The following is a 23,292-nucleotide window of genomic DNA, read 5'->3' as shown; positions in this document are numbered from 1 at the left end:
GTTTTTTCGAGCAGAGCTCGGCTGCCTCCAAACCATCTGGTTCTAGAGAATAATTACAATCTATGAATTGTAGATTCGCTGTTGCATTTCATTCTGTATTTCACAGTTTCAGAGCTGAAAGAACAAAGTATTGAGGAAGCCCAATAGAATATTCATGTCGTTATTATTATTATAAGAACACTTCTTTTTATGCTGATACATTTTAATCTTTTTAAATGAGTAAATGTGCTGAGGATCAGGCATGTATATAATGATAAAACTAATGAATGAGCGCTCAGCGGGAGCACTAATATCTCCAAGTATAATTGTATTACTGAACAGTCTCGCTGGTCCATTGAGCTCTTAATGCCTCAACGTCCCAGAGTGTTACTCAAGGCTCGGCTATGAGAATATCTCAAGGCTCAAAAGCCATAGCCTTTCCCTGCTTGCTTCACATTTTAAGTATTAAAGATTACAACAATATACTGAATTTAAATGGGTTATCCAACCCCTATATAATGCCCCCATAAATGCCCGTGCCCCCTCACACAGATAGTACTTATATGAAACACAGACAGAGAATGCACCAAACAGATATACCACTGACTATACTGGCAAGTCATAAATGCAGGTATTGGAAGCTGAGACTTTCGCCAATATATTCCTATCAGGAAAATACCGGAGCCCATCATGCACCACGTCACGGTCACTCAGCATGGCAGAGGGTCCTAACCACTGCTCTAACTATGGTGTGAACACGGTCTGGGGATGATATAATTCAGCTCACAGCCAAGCTTCCACACAAACGCCCAGCATGAATACTGTGGTGGTACACTGTGAATGAAGCCAGGCCGCGAGCCACACCCACACCAGACCATGTGATGGAGGTTACCAGGTGCAAAGGAGTGTTAGAATGCCAGCTAAAGGCAAACGCACTCAAATCTAACAAGAAAAAAAACACAGAAATATAGTGGCAATTCTGGAGGAGCTGCTCAGCCCCTGACACTGTGGCGTGTCTATCATTGGGGGAGCAGCCCGACCGCATGTGGACCGCAGTAATCGACTAACCCCAGCAAAATATGCATACAATGGAGGATGTCGGCGCGGTCCACATGCACCACAAGAGCAAACTACACGGAATGTAGCGAATAATCATATGAAACACAGAGAGAGAAGATAGTACTTACCTCGCTCCCCGGCACCCACATCGCTTCTGATGCTCGCACGGCCGCCGCAGCATCTCCCTGTCGCACGGATAAAAACATAGGGGGCAGCCAATAGCAGGCCGCGACAGGGACGCGCCTCCCTAGAATCGCGGGTGACGCTAGGGAGGCTAGTTTCTGTCACGGTCTGCTATCGCGTGACTACCAACCCCCCCCCCCCCGTCACCAGATGTTTTCATCCACGGAACAGGGAGATGCAGTGGCGGCCGTGCAGGCATCGGAAGCGACGCGGGCGCCCGGGAGTGAGGTTAGTACAATCTGTGTGAGGGGCCCGGGCATTTGGGGGTGCAGTGTGTGTGTTGTGGGGGTGTCCTATTTCAACAAAGGCAAGATTTACAAAGGAATGCTATGTGCAATTTAAAGGGAACCTGTCACCGGGATTTTGGGTATAGAGCTGAGGACATGGGTTGCTAGATGGCCGCTAGCACATCCGCAATACCCAGTCCCCATAGCTCTGTGTGCTTTTATTGTGTAAAAAAACTATTTGATACATATGCAAATTACCTGAGATGAGTCCTGTCCCTGACTCTTCTCACATACAGGACTCATCTCAGGTTAATTTGCATATGTATCAAATAGTTTTTTTTTTTACACAGTAAAAGCACACAGAGCTATGGGGATTGGGTATTGTGGATGTGCTAGCAATCCATGTCCTCAGCTCTATACTCAAAATCCCGGTGAAAGGGTTCCCTTTAAAGGTGCTGCAGAGCATTAAAGAAACATGGCTGATCTCTTACAGAAACAGGTCCACAACTGTCAGATGATGCAGCTAACCTCCATAGAAGGGGATGGTGCTGAGCTTCAATATCACACACAACTTGTGGCCAGGTGTGGCACTGTTTGTGGAAGAAAGCTGCTTTGTTTTTCTTTTAAGCCCCTTAAAAAATGCAGAAAAACCGGACAGTCTAGTTCAAAATCCATAGGGTTAGGGTCAAACTAGTTAATGGGAAGGAAATCCATGTCTTGCATGTAACATCTGACTGGTGCTGTATTCTACAGGTAAGGTAGTGCATCCCACAAAAGCCACATAAAGTCCCTCGTAAACCTGCGTCAAAGGTTTCAGGACTATTCAACAACCTAATTCAATCAGCTTGGTTTCTATAATCTTTAATATGTGGAAACGCTTAACTGATGTCTTTTATTTCGATGTTATCAGAAGCCAGAAAAATAAAACATTTCATCTCTAAAGTGGTCAGCAGAGCCAAATTCACCGTAGCTCTATTGGTAACTGTCTTTTGTGTTCTTACCCCGGTCAGGCTGACACAACTTCAGGATTGCTTTGAGGGAGTTGAAGTAATAAATGTTATCTACATTGTAAAACAGTTTGGCTAGATAGACACATTCGTTTGACAGCTGTCTCTCTCTCTCTCTCTCTCTCTCCCGTTTCGGCCAAGTGTGTATGTGTTCTGCAATGGGAGAGGTAAGAAAGCGACTGCCAGACACACGCTGTGGTAGCTTATCAACAAAATGATTGGGCATGTTGAAATCCAACTTTCCGATCCTTCTCTTCCCTGACAACTGCCATTGTGAAAGAGTGGGGCGACATCTATATACATTAGATGGTCAGCCAGTCCCACCGAATTTGGATTGGCCAACTCTGATCTAATGTGTATGGCCAGCTTTTGTGTTATTTATATGGCAGTATGTATCTAGAATATAGAATAAAAGGATCTTCTACTTAAGGCACCTTTATATTTCCCAATGTTCGGGTTCATTATTGCTAACAAGCCCTCGTACGAACGTTCATTAACAATGATCTGCCGTTGTAAAGGTGCCGCCGATTACCCGATAAATGAGTGGAATGCTATAGATCATTGGTGCAGTCTCCTAAATCTTTGTCTAATCACACCCTGCTGTCGGCAAACAATGATTCTGTATGGAGACGAGCGATGACATTAGCGGTCGCTCCTCCCTATACTGTGGAGGAGATCGCTGCATGCAACTGCAGCTTTCCCCTCCACTGACGAGCAAGAAATTGTCAGGACGGAACATCTGCTCCATGTAGTGTTAATGATGGTCAAGCAGGGAAATTAAAAAGGATTATACCGCGAAAAGTATCACCATGTAATAAATAGCGCATTTCAAATAAAGCATTATTGAAGCATACATGCAATAAAACATTTTTTTTTTGTTGTTTTTTTTTAATGTACATTACAGTTTCCCCTCTGGTAGCACCCCCTGCTGTATATCCTTCTGATCCACTTTCTTCTTCAATCAGAGGTTGACTTAGGCAAGAGCTACACAGTGACACCTGTCACGGCCAGGATCGCTGAGTAGCATGAGGTAGAAATGCGTGGGATCACTGCAGCAGTCGCAAGAAAACCAACACAGCTGGATTTCTTGCAACTGCCGCGGCGATACCATTCATTACTGTGGGATCACCGATATCCAGCTATCCTGGCCGCCACAGGTGTGAGCGACCACTGTCACCATGTAGCCCTAGCTTAACATATAGCAGTAGCTTCCCTGTTCCCCTCCTCACATTTCTTTCATCCCTACTTCTAAATTCATAGAAATATGTAGCCATATCTCACTCTAGACCAGGGATGCTCAAGCTGTGGCCCTCCAGCTGTTGTAAAACTACAACTCCCACCATGCCCTGCTGTAGGCTGATAGCTGTAAGCTGTTTGGGCTTGCTGGGAGTTGTAGTTTTGCAACAGCTTGAAGGCCGCAGGTTGAGCATGCCTGGCTCCAGACAGTGGAGAAGGAAATTGTAGGGTCATTACATACCATATGTATCTCTGTGGCTGTATGTGAGGGGCTATATTACACCTAATTTAGGCATATTTCAGTATAGTGAATGACCCCCTAAATACGCAAAAGCAACCAGGTGAAAGTCACAAGTGCACCACTCACTCCTCTCCCGCAGCTGCGACAGTCCTTTCAAACAAGTATTCATTGTCCAATACAGCAGGTCAGAACTCCATTTCTGCTTTGCTTGTGCACGTCCATTAAGAAGTATGATGTGACCAAGATGGGTCAAAGATATAATTGTATTATCTGGCTAGAAGGTGGTTGTGACAAACGGCTCTTTTAATTCCAGGTTTGCAGTGAAGGTCATGGGGAAGAGGACCATTTGGATTTGTCTGTATGCCTGCTCGAAAAACCATTGATCTCTGTCCTACATGAAAAGCAAAATGCTGGATTTTATGCAACTTTGCAAAGGACTTCCATTTCTCAGTACATAAGTGGTGCCTTGCTGGAAGCTACAGCATTGTTGGGTGCGAGAAGTGGACCTTTGTTCAGTGGGACAACTGGAAGAACAATACTGAAAGGTAACTTTGCTGCAGCTAGTAATACTTTAATGGCGGTTTTGGAAAAAATGCTGTTTTTTGTGGCAGATTTTCATGCAGATTTTGGAGCCAAAGCCAGAAATAAATTCAAAAGGAAGAGGAAATACAACATGAAGGAAGTAATGATACTGTGCTTCCTTTTGGCGACTTTGGCTTTGGTGGATAGTTAGCTTGCGCTTACAAAATTCCATGGTTAGAAATGAAAAGTAATGACTCAAAAACATGATGTGAGCTCTGCTATATAATTTACCTCCTCTCCATGTTACATAGACTTCTCATAGGTCCTTTTTATTCATGAATGGGGGTTTTATTCTAGTTTGTTCATTTGCTTCTCTCTCAGACCCAAAACAATTTTAGGGACTATGCTGTATATCATATATTAAAATATAGTTGTTTTTTTTGTTTTTGTTTTCTGCGCCCTGTCCTGTAAAGCTATGTACACCTTCAGGGAATTTTTTTTATGATTGCATTTTACTCATTTTGGGCTAAATATCATTTTTTCAGTTGGTCTTTATTAAAAATTTTCAGCCATTTTTTAGACCCAGGGGTTAAAAATCAGTCTGTTTGCAGAGTATCACTTCTCAGTCCCTTCAGCTTATGGCTCATATGAAGCCTTATCTCTGACCTCATAAACACTCATTATATGTATCTAAACTCTTATCAAACTGATAAGAGCATGGCTTTAAATTTAAGCAGGGATAACCTATCAGCTGATGGCACCGAGAAGTGATATTTTGCAAACAGACTGATTTTTAACTCCTGTATTTCAAAAACAGCTGAAACTTTTTACTAAATAGCAATTGAAAACATTATTTTTTTGCCCAAAATGAGTGAAAATGCAATCATATAAACAAAATTGCCTCAAAGGTTTCCATAGCCTTTAAAGAGGACCAGGCAGGGGCATAGCTAAAGGCTCATGGGCCCTGGTGCAAGAGTTCAGGTGGACCCCTTCCCTCAGTGTTTTGTGGCCAGGGGCAGGGAAGCACATAGCCTTCGTGCTACTTGGGCCAAAAATTGAAACAGTACCCCCCGTGCCAGATTCTTGACCTAACCCATACTTTCCACCATGAGGTGTAACTTGACCAGTATGCCCTTTCTATAATACCAGTATCTTCTTATGCGGCTTAAGGGTCTTTGGGCCCCCTCAGGCTCCTGGGCCCGGTAGCGACTGCTACCTCTTCACCCCCTATAGCTACGCCCCTGGGACCAGGCACCTCTCCTGACATGTCTGGTTTATTAACTACTTTCACATAAAAACAATTTTGTGACATTACTCTATTATTCCTTCTAGAGATTATAATTAGTGTTGAGCGAAGCAAAGCATTCAAAGTGGAATTCAGTCCGAAGTTTAGAAAAACTTTGATTCGCAACTAATCCGAATTTCCTCGCACTTTGTAGTAATAAGTCAGTTTTTCATAAAATTGTGGCTGCACATCTTTTGCTGGCTTTACTTCTTCCAAATCATCCTTCAAAGTGTCCATGTCCTAGAAAAGTCAGCAAGATGCAGAGAGAGGAGGAGCTGAATGTTCTTGACATATTCTCATTGATATTAGATGATGTGGAAAAGAAGGAAAAGCAGATGAAAAGATGTTCCAGAATTATTGTTACATGGGGAATGCAAGTAGTTGCTAAACACACGTCAGGGGAGATGACAGGTCCTCTTTAATACATTCAAGTAACTATTTAACACAACATTGCAGCTCAGTCTGAGTTTGTATTGCAGAATTTAAAGTAATAATTTTCCAGTATTCTTTTGTGAACTCTTGTGATGTCACATTTTGAGTGCAATAGTAACAAATCATAGTAAGGGAAATTCAAAAAAGCACTTCTGATGGGGGCGAGCCTCGTGACCCTTGATGCACTGTTTGTTTACAGTGAGGTCATTTTCTCCTTGCCAACATTCCAAATTATTTCCTGGCATCCCATTAGTACAAGAATGCACTTGAGTCTTTCCTGTTTCATAATTCTTTATATGTATCTACAAAGCTTTAGATTTAGAGATTTGGCGATTTTCTGTTAGACAGCATATTCATAAAAAACATGTAAAGATGTAGTAAATAAGTGAATGGGAACAGCACTGCAGTACCACTCACAGCCACTAGCCAGTGTATGGAGCTGTACCACGCGGTGTCTGGTGTTGGAACTACACCAATATGAAATACTAAGGATAGTCCTAGATAACCCCCGTAATATATGACTGCCACCTATGAATTTTATTATGTGCATAAATCACATTTTATTATGTACAAATAATATATAAATAACACAAATTGTGGCAGAATGAGTGCATCTAATCAGATGGATATAGAACTATTGTATATATAAATGTGCATACTCATGGTAGACAAGATGTTTACTAGACCAGGGTTTCTTAAAGACTTTCCTACTGGGGCCTCACTAGCCAGAACATGGTGGTACCTGGTTCTTGCAAGGTTGAATTCCATGCCAGCAATATTAAAGGGGTTGCACTAATTATAAAAGTTATCCTCTATTTACAGTGACCCATGGGTTAATACCATGGTTTACAGTCTGCAATCTGTTAAAATGTTTACTGAAATGATCTATGCACTATGTTTCCAAAAAGATTCCATATTAGTAGCAAAGAGTTAATTGGCAGTCGTTAGCCACAGTTGCCATGTAGTGGGCTGGCCCCATTTTCCTCTGGTTAATGAGTAGAGAGTCTGCTGCTGAACAGGCAAGAGACAGGACCTGTTTTGTGTGTCCTGTTGAAAAGTAGGCCAAAATAAAAGCCGTATCCAGGAAAACACCATTCCTGAGAATGGAAAGCTGCCAAAAAGAATTATTCCCTGAGGGAAGAAAGTACTGAATATTTCCAGAAGGTTCAGAACCAAATGAAGTCTGCTGGACTGAGACAGTAAGGTAAATGCACATTTATGGAAAGGCTTTACTGCATGTGGAAAGAGTCAGTTGCCTCCAGCGCCAACCAAACTTGTGAGACGGACTGGCTGTCCTATCTATGACTGTCTCCTGCTACTGGGAACTGCAGAAAGTATAATGAAAGTAATTACATGCATTTAGTTAATTGGGAAGATTGTATGGTGCACAGAGAGAGACTCAGGGAGGACAATCATTAAAGTTAACTACTATAAACAGCCTCTTGGAAAACCTACTCTATTATATACCTCAGAACTGTGCCTACTCCTTACATTTGTACTGAAACCTCTATGATCTGTTCACTAAAGAGAGACTTTATTTATTCTAACCAAATGGGCTTGGTCATTGCCTCCATCATCTGCCAGTCCTATGCCTGTGCTCCTGCTTTGAACCCTGCTGCTTAGCCACCTAACATCAACGAACACCAGGCAGGAGCTCCCAAAAGTCCAAGGTGTGCCCCGTGGGAAAGAAGGGTTACGCCCCTCCACTCACTGCACTCATGGCCTGGAGGAAGAGATGGAGAGAAGGATTAGCCACTGTGAGAACTATAATAACTCTCATTGTTCTAGCAACCACCACACTTCTCCTGCCGGCCGGTGCACTGCATAATCATAGGATAAGGTTAACTAACTGATCGGTGTGAATCTGACCGCTGGGACCCCCACCAATCCAAGAACGAGAGTCCCAAGTTACCATCGTGATGGGAGCATTTACCTTTCTGCTCTATTCATTCCTTTTGGCATTGGTTATCCTACCCTATCACATCATATGCTCTCAGTTTGGACAACAGAAATCAACTGAAAGCCTCCTTTTAAAGGGGTTGGCCGGTTTCCTATATTGATGACCTATTCTCAGGATAGGGCATCAATCTCAGATCGGCAGGGATTTGACTCTCTTCAAACAGCAGACTGTCGAGGGTGCCGGGAGTCTGACCCCCGCTGATCTGATATTGACGGCGTATCCAGAAGATAGGTCATCAATATATGAAACTGGCCAACCCTATTAAGTATATCAAAAGTTTATATAAATGCATTACATCAAGAGGAACTCCATGTAGGGCACCTACTTTCCTCCATTCTAAAAAATATATAGAGTATCCCAGCACTGGCTAAAAATATAGAAATATAGAAGTGTCTACTGAGGCTTGAAGCCTAAAAGCGCTAAGCACCACATATCCTACTATGCATATTTGGGACTTGGACACTAAAAATATATTTTTTTCTGGACCAATTTACAAGGATGTTTTGTACGGTGTGATTTATTGGTTTTATCTTGAGCAATTTACAAGGATGTTTTGTTATGTGTTCCAAATATTGTATTAGCATAGTTTCCAAGATAATCTTTGGTAATCCTTTTCTTTAGGTCACATTTTACGGATTTGTGTAAAGGTTTTTAAAAGTTGTCCAAGTACTTACCCAAGTAAGCTACACATGGTGATTATGCATGATCAGAAGTCTACAGCAGGATAAGTGGTGTCCTTGGCTTTTCAGTTATAGTCTCAAAACTAGTGCTGCAGTTACGTATTTACTGCAAATGTGACCTCTTTCTTACTCTGACCCCACATTATCGGGCCTCATGCTCAAGACAGTTTTTTCGGTCTAAGTTGATCTGCATTTTTTGCAGATTGCATGTGGACCCATTCATTTCCATGGGGCCACAAAAAATGTAGACAGCACACAAATGTTATTTGTGTGTTGTCCACATCCATGCGATTCTATGTCCGTCCGGCAATAAAAATTGAACAGGTCCTTTTCTTGTCTGTTTTCCAGACAAGAATAGGCATTGTAACAATAATGCGGGATGAGAACGTACAGGATGCACACGGCTGGTTTGCGAACCACAAAGCACACGGTCCTGTGCATGAGGCCTTATTTCTAAGGCTGCGTTCACACGGGCGAGATTTCCGCGCGGGTGCAATGCAGTAGGTGAACGCATTGCACCTGCACTGAATCCTGACCCATTCATTTCAATGGGGCTGTGCACATGAGCGTTTTTTTTCATGCATCACTTCTGCAATGCTTTAAAATCGCAGCATGTTCTATATTCTGCGTTTTTCACGCAGCCCTGGCTCCATAGAAGTGAATGGGGCTGCGTTAATAACGCATTGCATCTGCAAGCAAGTGCGGATGCAATGCGTTTTTCACTGATGGTTGCTAGGAGATGTTGTTTGTAAACCTTCAGTTTTTTATCACGCACGTGAAAAACGCATCAAAACGCATTGCACCCGCGCGGAAAAAACTGAACAACTAAACGCAATTGCAGCCAAAACTGACTGAACTTGCTTGCAAAATGGTGCGAGTTTAACTGAACGCACCCTGAACGCATCCGGACCTAATCTGTCACGCTCGTGTGAACTCAGCCTAATGGGTACATAAAATACAAAACATCACAATTTTGCTTTGCATCTTTATGGTCATGTATGTACGGTCACATAGCCTTCCTTAGAGAGCCATGGTGATGCCATTGAACTAATTATGAGTGGAAGGCACCACTAGACACATTCAGGGACTTTGGAGAACTGTTCCATTTATGTTATTGTACCAATTTAGTTTGAAATATTGTTTGGAAAAGAAACATAGGTTGACAGCAGAAAAAGACCACAAGGTCCATCTAGTCTGCCCTTATATTATTATTTATCTTTGGATGAACATGTGTTCATCCCAACCATGTTTAAGTTCTCTTACTGTCAATTTCCCAACCACTTCTGCTGATAGTTTAGTTCAAGCCTGAACTACTCTTTTGATGTAAAAATATTTCCTGACATTGATTCTGATCTCCCCCCTTTGAGGTTTTTATTTTAAAAAAAAATTCCTCCTGAGACTTATTTATGCCTTTAACATGCTAGAAGGTTTCATCATGTCACCCCTTTTCCCTTCATTCCTCAAGGGAGTCATTTACTAACGATAAATTGCCTATTTTTGGAGTATTACTGGAGCAGTGCAAAGGTTATTTGTGCCACAATCTGCAACTTTTCCCCGCTCACGCTGGGTCTAAAAAAGGGGGTGTGGCGTGGGCAGGGAAGCGGACGGGCCAGTAGGCCTGTCTCATTTATCTTTTTCTACGCCTGTTTTAGGCATGTGGATGAACCCAAGTCATGTGGTGCCTCTTCATAACTTTGGTGGATCCACCGCTAGCGCACAGGGTTATTAAGACTGGAGTCTAAAACGCTGGTCTTAAAAAAAGCCCCTCAAGTTTATCCTGATACAGTATGTTTTATGCTTAAGACACTCTACCATTTTTGTAGCCTGTCTCTGCACTTTTTCCATTTTATCTATATCTTTTTATAGGTGGGGGTCTCCAGAACTGGACATATTATTCCAGATATGGTCTTACTAGCACTCTATACAGTGGGATCACAATCTCTCTCTTCCTACTGGTTATACCTCCAAGTGTACAACTTGTTTCCCAGCTGCCTGCTAATCTTGCTTACTCATTTTAAAGCTAAAATGACCCTTTTCTTCTGAAGTCTTGGCTAACACAGAACAGCCAATATGATACTCAGAATAGAGGGTTCCTTTTCCCCACATGCATTATTTTACATTTGGGGACATTGAGCTGCAATTTCCATTGTTTGTACCATTTATCCTACAGCTTCGCATTAGATAGCACTATAGATATTCCAGTCTACATAAGGCATGTTGAAGTCACCCACACCTACCGTACAATACCTCAATTTTTTGCCATTTGAGAAATTTAATCCACACTTTGCCCTGGAGGCCTATTTACCACACCAATTCTGGCTAAAACTCTGGAATTCCCTTTGTACAGAAAGCCAAACTTTCATGAGCCAAATCATTTCTGCCAAGATGTAACACAAGATCACACATTATCTTCAATAGCTGACATGACTATATTTTCAATGCCCCTCTTCTCCCTATTGACAGTGGAATCTGGAAGACATCTCACCTCCTTCACACATCTGCACTCCAGCATCTCCTAACTCAACCCCTCTAATGGTGGAATCACCAACAAGAAGATGTCTTCTCTTCCTTCCTGATCACTCCATCAACTCCATGTGGCTGGTTAATGCCATTCTTTACTTCTTGCAAGACAATTTTTCTCTTACAAGTCAAAGTATCCATCACATGGTGAGCCCTGTTTGAACCAGCAACTTTGTCACCTTCAAAGTCAGAAGGTAGACTATAGGAATTATATAACGATAGGCCAAAATTACCATGTTTATGCTCCACAGCTTGCAATCTCCCAGAACCAACAGTTTCCCACTCAGCTCTTTTCCTCTGAGGTATTTGAGGGAGAGGTGGTTGCTTGTTGGGTTGCTTTACAGCACTCGGAGTCAAGGAAAACCTTTTAACCTCAGACTCAAGAGTACAAACTAAAGAGTGTAGCCTAGAAATGTCCCCATATAAACCAGATAACTGCTTCCAAATTGGAGGGTTGCACTGCATCAAGCCTTCTGAATGATCAGTGGAAAATTATTCAGTAAAGCAGGTGCCAAACATCTTGTGCAAACCCCTGTGCCAGTATAAAATACCCCTATATAGTGCCCCCAGTAAATGCCCCCATAGTGCTCCTCTCCCCCCTCCCTCCTAGTGCCCCCCATAATGTACCAGTATAAAATGCCCCATATATAGTACCCCAGTAGATGCCCTCAGTGTCCCCCATAATTTGTAAGTATAAAATACCCCTTCTTAGTGCCCCCGTAGATGACCCCATAGTACTCCTCTCCCACCTTCCCCATAGTACCCACAATAATGTGTCCCAGTATAAAATGCCCCTATACAGAGCCCTCATATAAAATAGCCGTTCTTTGTGGCCTCAGTAGATGCCCCTATAGTGCCCACCAATAATGTGCCAGTAAAATGTGCCCTCATAGATGCCCCCAATCATGTGCCAGTAATAAGAGCCCCCCCACCATCATTTGTCAGTAACAAGAGCCCCCCATATCATGTGCCAGAGCCCCCTCCTATATCATGTGCCAGTAGCCAGAGCCCCCCCCATCATGTGCCAGTAGCCTGAGCCCCCCCATCAATATGTGCCAGTAGCCATAGGCCCCCCTATCATGTGCCAGTAGCCATAAGCCCCCCTATCATGTGCCAGTAGCCATAGGGCCCCCCCTATCATGTGCCAGTAGCCATAGGGCCCCCCCTATCATGTGCCAGTAGCCATAGGGCCCCCCTATCATGTGCCAGTAGCCATAGGGCCCCCCTATCATGTGCCAGTAGCCATAGGGCCCCCCTATCATGTTCCAGTAGCCATAGGGCCCCCCTATCATGTTCCAGTAGCCATAGGGCACCCCCTATCATGTCCCAGTAGCCATAAGCCCCCTATCCCTATCATGTCCCAGTAGCCATAGGCCCCCCGATCATGTGCCAGTAGCCAGTATCCAGAGCCCCCATCATGTGCCAGCCCAGTAGCCACCAGTATTGACAACAACAACAAAAAAAAATTATACTTACCTCCATGTCAGCGATGCGATGCAGGCCTCTTCCGGCCTGTGTCCCACGCTGTACGGCTCAGGGCTCAGGCGGCGCGATGACGAATCATCGCGCCGCCTGCGCCGGCCTCTGATAGGCTGCCGGCCTAGTGCCTGCAGCCTATAAGAGGAAGGGGAAGGGACACACCTCTCCCTCCCCTGCTGCACAGCCATCTGTATCGCTGTCCTGAGATGACTGGAGATGAGCGCTTCCACAATGGAATCGCTCATCTCCCTGTCCACAGTCCTGACTCCTGCCTATAGTTAGTTGCGGGCCGGAGCCCCTAAGGACTCTATGGAAGCGCCGACCCTGCTTACTAGAGCAGCGGCGCAGCCTGAGGGGCGCCGCCGGCCACTTAATCAACGTTTTTATTTTTTAAACCGCACGGTTCTGGCGGCCCCTGCTAAATTGCTCCCTAGGCGGCTGCCTAAGTCGACTTACAGGTGGCGCCGGCCCTACCTGTGTGTCAAGAGAGACCAGGAAGTAGAGACCGGTGAGGTTAGTATTGTATTATTTTACACCATTTAAGGCCTTTAAAAAAAATAATAATAATAATCGTCTGGCTGACCCATTTTTTTTTTTTTTTCTAGAATTGTTTGGCAGAACTATTTTTAGAAACTTGATAACTGTTGTGCCTTGAATCCGCAGTAGCTCACGTGTGTGCCACCATAGCGTGGTTTCTTTATTTAAGCTGTCCTGGTTTTCTTAAAATCTGTGCTTCTATCGTGCAGTAGCTGAATCATTTTGAATAGGGACAAAAAAAGTAGTCAACCTATTCTTTTGATGGCCGTTTCCTTTGTGCTGTAGATAAAGTGGGACACGTGGGAGAAGAGAACACAAAGAAGTGTTGTACTATTTTCATATTTTCTAAAATTGGTTTAAAAAACTATGGACCCATGTACAGTATGATCATGCTGAGTATAGAAGCTGCCGTCCAAAGTGATGGATTGCTACACTAAAATATAAGACGGTTATATAAATAGCAGTAAACTAGCATCTACTACATACATTGTATTGGAAAAGCTCCCTTTACGAGTTGCAGCAACTACAGAAACAGGGAAACCACAAGGAATTCTGCATATTTCCTAAATTTATCACCTGTGTGTACTGGATCATTGGCAAATTATTAGCTTCTGTAAATACCAACCTGTATTCTGATGTTAAATTAGTAGGGGAACATTAAAGAGGCTCCAACAGCATGATAAACCCTATTAAACCAGGCATACAGGAGGCAGGGTTGAATCCTTTGAGGATAGCCCTACCCTTGATTGACAGGGCTAGACATCAGTATGGTGAGAGCAGAGCTGTGTCCTAGCATATACATGTCATATACTCTATGTACTATAACTTTACCACACTGAAATATGCTTAGAAAGCTATTATATATATATTAGTGCTTTATTCACCAGCACAATATTTGATTATAAAGGCCTTACTACATTAAGAATAGTGTTTTTTTGCTTAGAAACCTAAAACTTTTTACTGGTTTATTCACAGGCACAATATTTGATTGTAAAAAAAATTCAATATTTATTAGATTTTTAACTATAAAAACATTCTTCTCTATATGATAAGGATATAGACATTTATTATTGTTACATATGTAAGAAAAAAAAAAATTCGCTCCAAGATTCAAAGCTGGGATTGCTACATACAAAACAAAGAGCTTATCACTAAGCTACAGCATTATCACATATAGAAAATGTGTTTTTCTATACTTAGAAGCTAACACTAATTACTGGTGTCTTTATAATACAATAATTGTGTTAGTGAATAAAGCAGAAGTATGTAGATTAGCTTTCTGAAAATATCTCAATGTGGTGAAGCTATAGTACATAGAGTATATGATATGTACATGCGAGGACACAGTCCTGCACTCAGCATGCTGATATCTATCTCTGTTAATCAAGTGGAGGGAGAACTGTGCAGAGCACAGGGGGTGCAACAAGGCAGTGCTCCAAGAGTTCAGCCCTGCCTCCTGGTGCTCCAACTTGCTGATTTGTATTTAAATAAAAATGCAGAAATCTCTGCAGCTGTTTAGCATACAGACAAAAGAAAGATATTGTTTATTCAGCATTATGAGCCCTACCAGGCAGTATGCCTGATTTAATAAGATTGATCCTGATGACAGGGCCTCTTTAAGGAGTTTCAATGCTCACGCACCTCTGTAAACATATTTTTCAATTGCTTCTGCAACCTGAATATTGGAAAAGTATTTAACAAAGGGTTACTGTTAGGCCAAATAAATAGTGCAAGATGGGTGCTCACCACCTTAGCTACTGCATATTTTCATCTCATGGCAGTCCAGACATCTGGCGCATGGAGGCCATTCACCAGCAGTAGAGATGAGTGAATCGAAGCTGACAAAGTGGAATTCGATCCGAATTTCAGGAAAAAATTGATTTGCACCGAAGCCTTCGTGGTAGCAAATTGCATTTTTTCTTAAAATGGCTGCTGCACGTGTGAGGACACGGAAAAAAAAACTCCGGGAAGGCAGGATCACCCACAATACCATGCATGCAGCCAATCAGCAGCCAGCCCTGTGATGTCACAGCCTTATAAATAGCGGCAGCCATCTTGGATTATGCCATTTACCAGTGTACTTAGTGCAGGGAGAGATGTCAGCAGGCGCTAGGGACAGTGTTAGAAAAAAACTTCCTTTTAAGGACTGGTATAGGTGTGCTATCGATGTGTGACTTACTGAGGGGTGTAATATACTTATAATATACTTTCTAACATAGAAAGTATATTATATCGCATTTGTATTGTGCAGCATTTGTCTGCGGTCCTGCTGTGATACTGCAGCTGCACAGAATGACAAACGCCATTGGAACAAATAATTTCTACTGGTATGATATCAAAAAAGTGATTGAAGCAGGGGTGTTATATACCAATGATATACTTTCTACTGTGTTTTTCGCCCCATAAGACGCACCCCTCAAAGGTGCGTCTTATGGGGTGAATGCTGGCAATTTACATCGCAGTCTGCGATGCTGCAGCATTGCAGACTGTGATGTATTAGTGAGGAGGGAGGAGGGACTGTAGTAGGCGGGGAGAGCGGCGGGGCCGTGCACGCACTGTACTCTGGCCCCGCCGCTCAGTATGTACTGTATTATACGTAGTGTTAATCATCATATCTAAACTGAATAATGATGCGCTCCCCTTGCTCCCCATGCTTACCGTACTTACCGGTACACAATGTCACGCTCCTGTAGTAAGCACTAGCAGCTAGCAGGCCGGGTGGCCGTAACTCACTGAGGTCATGTGCCTGCTCCGCCTACTTTAAGAATGAAGTAGGCGGAGCAGGCACGTGACCTCAGTGAGTTACAGCCGCCCGGCCTGCTAGCTGCTAGTGCTTACTACAGGAGCGTGACGTGTGTACCGGTAAGTACAGTAAGCATGGGGAGCAAGGGGAGCGCATCATTATTCAGTTTAGATATGATGATTAACACTACGTATAATACAGTACATACTGAGCGGCGGGGCCAGAGTACAGTGCCTGCACGGCCCCGCCGCTCTCCCCGCCTACTACAGTCCCTCCCTAGGAATCTGTGAATCGGATAATGATGGAGGGGGGTCTGTGGATGGCATTATGATGGGGGGATCTGTGGATGGGACTGTTATGGGGGGATCTGTGGGTGACACATATAGCAGTGTCATCCACAGATCCACCACCCCATAACAGTGCCATCCACAGATCCCCCCATCATAATGCCATCCACAGATCCCCCCCCACCATCATAATGCCATCCACAGATCCCCCCCAACATCATAATGCCATCCACAGATCCCCCCCCCCACCATCATAATGCCATCCACAGACCCCTCCATCATAATGCCATCCAAAGATCCCCCCCACCATCATAATGCCATCCAAAGATCCCCCCCACCATCATAATGCCATCCACAGATCCCCCCACCATCATAATGCCATCCACAGATCCCCCACATAACAGTGCCATCCACAAATACCCCATAATAGTGTCATGCACAGACCGCCATTAGTTCAAACCCACCAAAAGCACACCTTTTTGGTTAAAAATATTTTTTTTCTTATTTTCCTCCTCAAAAACCTAGGTGCATCTTATGGGCCTGTGTGTCTTATAGGGCAAAAAATACGGATATAGTGCAGTTTCGTAGTGCAGCATTGGTTTGTGATTTAGCTGCGTTACCTCAACTACAGATAGTGACAAACGCTATTGGAACTAAGTATTTCTACTGGTGTGATATACCAGTTGCCCCCCACCAAAAAAAGAAAAAGTGATTGAAGCAGGGGTGTGATATACCAATTATATACTTTCTATATAGTGCAGTTGGGTATTAACCCCTTAGGGACACAGCCTTTTTACACCTTAGGACCAGGCCATTTTTTGCAAATCTGACCAGTGTCACTTTAAGTGCTGATAACTTTAAAACGCTTTGACTTATCCAGGCCGTTCTGAGATTGTTTTTTCGTCACATATTGTACTTCATGACACTGGTAAAATGAAGTCAAAAAAATTATTTTTTTTGCACAAAATAATACCTAATTTACCAAAAAATCTCAAAAATTTGCAAATTTCAAAGTTTCAGTTTCTCTACTTCTGTAATACATAGTAATACCCCCAAAAATTGTGATGATTTGACATTCCCCATATGTCTACTTCATGTTTGTAGCATTTTGGGAATGATATTTTATTTTTTGGGGATGTTACAAGGCTTAGAAGTTTAGAAGCAAATTTTGAAAATTTTCAGAAATCTTCAAAATCCCACTTTTTATGGACCAGTTCAGGTTTGAAGTCATATTGTGAGGCTTAGATAATAGAAAACTCCCAAAAATGACCCCATCTAAGAAACTACACCCCTCAAGGTATTCAAAACTGATTTTACATACGTCGTTAACCCTTTAGGTGTTGCACAAGAGTTATTGGCAAATGGGGATGAAATTTGAGAATTTCATTTTTTTGTTTATTTTTCCATTTTCACCCATTTTTTCCACTAACAAAGCAAGGGTTAACAGCCAAACAAGACTGTATCTTTATTGCCCTGACTCTGCCGTTTACAGAAACACCCAATATGTGGCCGTAAACTACTGTACGGCCACACAGCGGGGCGTACAGTGAAAGGTGCGCCGTTTGGTTTTTGAAAGGCTGATTTTTATGGACTGGTTTATTTACACCATGTCCCATTTGAAGCCCCCTGATGCACCCCTAGAGTAGAAACTCCATAAAAGTGACCCCATCTAAGAAACTACACCCCTCAAGGTATTCAAAACTGATTTTACATACGTCGTTAACCCTTTAGGTGTTGCACAAGAGTTATTGGCAAATGGGGATGAAATTTGAAAATTTCATTTTTTTGCCTTATTTTCCATTTTAACCCATTTTTTCCACTAACAAAGCAAGGGTTAACAGCCAAACAAGACTGTATCTTTATTGCCCTGACTCTGCCGTTTACATAAACACCCCATATGTGGCCGTAAACTACTGTACGGCCACACAGCGGGGCGTAGAGTGAAAGGTGCGCCGTTTGGTTTTTGGAAGTCAGATTTTGCTGGACTGGTTTTTTGACACCATGTCCCATTTGAAGCCCCCTGATGCACCCCTAGAGTAGAAACTCCATAAAAGTGACCCCATCTAAGAAACTACACCCCTCAAGGTATTCAAAACTGATTTTACATACATTTTTAACCCTTTAGGTGTTGCACAAGATTTAATGGAAAATAGAGATACAATTTCCAAATTTCACTTTTTTGGCAGATTTTCCATTTTAATATTTTTTTTCCAGTTACAAAGAAAGGGTTAACAGCCAAACAAAACTCATTATTCATGGCCCTAATTCTGTAGTTTACAGAAACACCCCATATGTGGTCGTAAACCACTGTACGGGCACACGGCGGGGCGCAGAAGGAAAGGAATGCCATACGGTTTTTGGAAGGCAGATTTTGCTGGACTGGTTTTTTGACACCATGTCCCATTTGAAGCCCCCCTGATGCACCCCTAGAGTAGAAACTCAAAAAAAGTGACCCCATTTTAGAAACTACGGGATAGGGTGGCAGTTTTGTTGGTACTAGTTTAGGGTACATATGATTTTTGGTTGCTCTATATTACACTTTTTGTGCGGCAAGGTAACAAGAAATACCTTTTTGGCACAGTTTTTTTTTTTTGTTATTTACAACATTTATCTGACAGGGTAGATCATGTGGTAATTTTATAGAGCAGGTTGTCACGGACGCGGCGATACCTAATATGTATACAATTTTTTTTATTTATGTAAGTTTTACACAATGATTTCATTTTTAAAACAAAAAACGTTTTAGTGTCTACATAGTCTAAGAGCCATAGTTGTTTCAGTTTTTGGGCGATTATCTTGAGTAGGGTCTCATTTTTTGCGGGATGAGATGACGGTTTGATTGGCACTATTTTGGGGTGCATATGATTTTTTGATCGCTTGCTATTGCACTTTTTGTGATGTAAGATGACCAAAAATTGCTTTTTTTACACCATTTTTATTTTTATTTTTTTACGGTGGTCACCTGAGGGGTTAGGTCATGTGATATTTTTATAGAGCCGGTCCATACGGACGCGGCAATACCCAATATGTATACTTTTTTTTATTTATGTAAGTTTTACACAATGATTTCATTTTTGAAACAAAAAAAATGATGTTTTAGTGTTTCCATAGTCTAAGAGCCATAGTTTTTTCAGTTTTTGGGCGATTATCTTAAGTAGGGTCTCATTTTTTGCGGGATGAGATGACGGTTTGATTGTTACAATTTTGGCGTACATGCGACTTTTTTGATCACTTTTATTACCTTTTTTTGGGAAGTAAGGTGGGCAAAATTTCTATTTTATCATAGTTTTTAATTTTTTATTTTTATGGCGTTCACCGTTCGGGTAAAGTAACATTACCGTTTTATAGATCAGGTCGTTACGGACGCGGCGATACCAAACATGTGTAGGGAATTTAATTTTTTTCATTTTTAATCAGTGATAAATGTGTTTTTTGATTTTTACTTTTTTTTCACTTTTTTTAACTTTTTTTTTTACCCAGACCCACTTGGTTCTTGAAGATCCAGTGGGTCTGATGTCTATATAATACAGTACTGTACTCTATATAGGGTACTGCACTGTATTTTACTTACACTGAACAGATCTATGCTTTCAGCACAGATCTGTTCAGCACCATGGACAGCAGGACGCCTGAGCAGGCGTCCTGTTGCCATGGGAACCTTCCCCGTCTGCCACAACTTCGCAGACGGGGAAGGGTAAGGACTGGGGTGTCGGGGGGCTGTCTGGGGGCTCTCTCCCTCTCCCATCGGGGGGCTGCAAAGGCACAGCAGCCCCCCGATCGGAGAGGGAGGGAGCTCCCTGCGCTGTTAACCTTTTCCATACAGCGGTCCGTACGGACCGCTGTATGGAAAGGGTTAAACGGCTGACATCGCATCAACGATGTCAGCCGTTTATACCAGGGTGCCAGCAATGTGCTGGCACCCTGGTATACCCACTCTACACCAACGATTACGCAATGGGAGGCGGGCGGGGGATCGCGATCCCGCCTGCCGCACCGCTCGCCTCCCGCACCGCCCGCACCGCCCGCAACCCTCCCCCTGCACCACCCGCCCACATAATATCATTCAGGGGTGCAGGGGGAGGAATAACATATATATTCTGGGCATTGTAAAGTTTCTGATCCCCGCGGTCAGGGACCGCAGGGATCAGAAACGGCAAAAAGCGCATCAAACCGCAGGTCTGAATTGACCTGCGGTTTGTTGCGATCGCCGACATGGGGGGGTCACGGGACCCCCCCGCGCATTTAGCCTAGGTGCCTGCTCAATGATTTGTGCAGGCACCTTGTTCCGATCACTGCCAGCCGGGCGGCAGTGATCGAAACAACACATGACGTACCGGTACGTCATGTGTCCTTAAGTACCAGGGCATCATGACGTACCGGTACGTCATGTGTCCTGAAGAGGTTAAAATTGATATCCATTGACCGTTTAATATACCTCCGGCCACATAATCACTTGATCTTTTCTGTCCGGTGAATGCCTAATGTTTGGGGTCTGTAGTCCAGTGGCCTACAGTAACATTTGTATCCATTGGCCGCATAATGTATTTCGAGCCACATAATCAGAATTTCTTTTATGTCAGGTGAATGCCAAATTTTTGAGGCCCGGAATCCTGTGGCCTAAAATAAAAATTTTCTAGGCTCCAACAGGGCACATTTCAGAAAACTTCCCTTTAAGACGCATAAAAATGGCCCCTGATTAAGATACATATTTTTTGTTGGAATTTTTGGCATTGATCCCCCTCTAGTATGTCACTGTCCATGTTGTGGGACTATTTGTACACTTCTACTAAGTATTTGGTGGCTGCAAATATGAGCTGAAGGTCTCTCAGGTTCGCCTGCCATTAAAGTGAATGGGGCCCGCCGCAAACTTGCGGTTCGCAAACATTTGATCGCGTTTGCGCGATTGTGTTTGCGAACCGTCCCGGCCGATGTTCGTCCATCACTAACAGGCATTAACGGGGGTTATTACAAGGAAATGTTTCTGCGTCTTATTTGCCCTTGTGCGGCGCAGTTATATGTTCTAAATAATTTTTGGGCTTGTATTAGTGGTAAAAGGGGGCTTATTAGCCATTGTGTGGTGAACTGCTAAAATTACAGCCCTTTTGTCGTGTATTAGTGACAAAAGTAAAATATATTTTCTGCTCAGCGGAGCAGTTATATGTTCTAAAGCCTTTTGTGACGTGTGTTAGTGGAAAAATTTTGACATCAATGTGGAATCAGCGGATGACGGTGTAAAAGGAGTGCGCTTCTTCTTGGCGCTAACATCGACCTGTAAGGCTGAGTTCCTACTTGAGTTATTTGGTCAGTTTTGGCCCCGTGACTGCCCAAATAAGTGAAGTGTGCAGTGATTCTAAGAGTGACGCCTGTCTTCTACATGTCATACTGACTGACAGTATTATTTCACTACCACAGCAGACTCCCTATGCGTGTTACTGCACGGCACAGTGTTCTACACCACTATAAAGGCTCTCAGCAGCCAGGAAGTAACAATTTTTAACGAAATTCGCAGCAAATATATTCGGATCAAACCAAATTTTTTCAACAAAATTTGGCAAATCAGTGAATGGAATTTCTGAAAAATGTGCTCATCTCTAACCAGCAGACAACAAAAGCACTTCATAAAACTGACATTTTTATTGTTATATCATCATAAAACAGTCCAGACTGTACTGCACCCTGTTTTTATGAAGCTATAGCAATAAAAATTACCAGAGAAGTTACTCGGTTAGGCCAGCATACCTTGAAACAGTTGAACCTGGCACTGCAATGGTATGGGGCTGACTAAAGTGATCCTCCCATTCTTCACCAGCGACCACTGGTTGGATCTCCAGATTTCAGGATGACTAAAATTCTTTGTTTCTGGACAGCAGGTCCCTATTGACAAAGCGCGATCTGCTGCCCAGAAATGATGATTTTGGTGTCTACATCAACAATGCCCTCACGATCGTTCATTGGGTGATCGGTGAAAAGTTTACACCGGGTAGTTATCAGGGGTGAAGAATGCTCCTTCCTGATAATTGCCCCGATTGTCAGCCCTTGTAAGGAGGATTTAAGTGCTATCTGACAACTTGCTATTCCTGTACTGCACTAATCACTGAGACTGTGACTAGGCAACACCAATTTACAGCCACACTTTTCTCTTTGATTAATAGGCCAGGATGCTTAGCGTTGTTGTCAGTAAGCATGGCAAGTGACCTCTTAGTGCATGTCATTGCTGGCAACCTGTAAAACAAAAAACCTACACTGGAATCGGTGGGTTCTTGAAGAGGTAAATGCTGTTTGTTTTTATAAGTTTAGTATATTTGTTGCTTTTTTTCACTCTTACATCACTCCTTTAACACCTAACCAAAGTTGAGTCTTTAAACATGGCGTTTTAAACAGTAGATCTAATGTCTGTGATGGGTGATTACGCCATTCACGGACATTTAACCCCTCAGATGCCAAGCTCATTTGTGACCATGGCATCTGAAAAGCTTTTCCCTGGGAGAGCTGCGCTTCTGGGGCCTGAAAGGATCCCCCCACTCGGTGTGGTATCCTTGAGCCTTCTAAACGGTCCAAGGACACCACAGCAATAGTTTTAGGAACATAATGAAACTCCCATAGGCTGCAATGGTAATTTACTGCAGTATATGGGATTAGTGATTTAATGATCGCATATTCAAGTCCCTTGGGGAACTAAGTGTAAACAAAAAGTTTAAATTACAAAACAAAAAGGTAAAAAAAAAATCAAATTTATTAAAAAAATAAGCAAAAGAAATAAACATCATGTGCACTGCCATGTCCCAAAAACGCATACTATTAAAATATAAATGTATATATCCCGTATGGTGAATGCCATAATAGAAAAAAAGGCTTCACCTCCCCCCAAAAATTTAATAAAAAAACATTCTGAAATGGTATCAATAAAACTATCGA

The 23,292-nt window shown here is 42.8% G+C and overlaps 1 protein-coding gene across 1 annotated transcript in view; it reads left to right on the top strand.

Annotated features, from left to right (window-relative positions):
- PLCE1 (phospholipase C epsilon 1) overlaps nucleotides 1-23,292 on the top strand; it is a 288,266-nt gene that overhangs the window by 116,747 nt on the left and 148,227 nt on the right. The window contains 1 exon segment of the mRNA XM_044296488.1: nucleotides 4,246-4,477. Within this exon segment, the coding sequence (XP_044152423.1) occupies nucleotides 4,246-4,477 (232 nt within the window).

The sequence above is a fragment of the Bufo gargarizans genome, chromosome 6, assembly GCF_014858855.1.
Source record: "Bufo gargarizans isolate SCDJY-AF-19 chromosome 6, ASM1485885v1, whole genome shotgun sequence".
In the NCBI taxonomy this organism is placed as follows: Eukaryota; Metazoa; Chordata; class Amphibia; order Anura; family Bufonidae; genus Bufo; species Bufo gargarizans.
The sequence above is the reverse complement of the archived record's forward strand: the minus strand, read 5'-3'. Positions and strand labels throughout refer to the sequence as shown.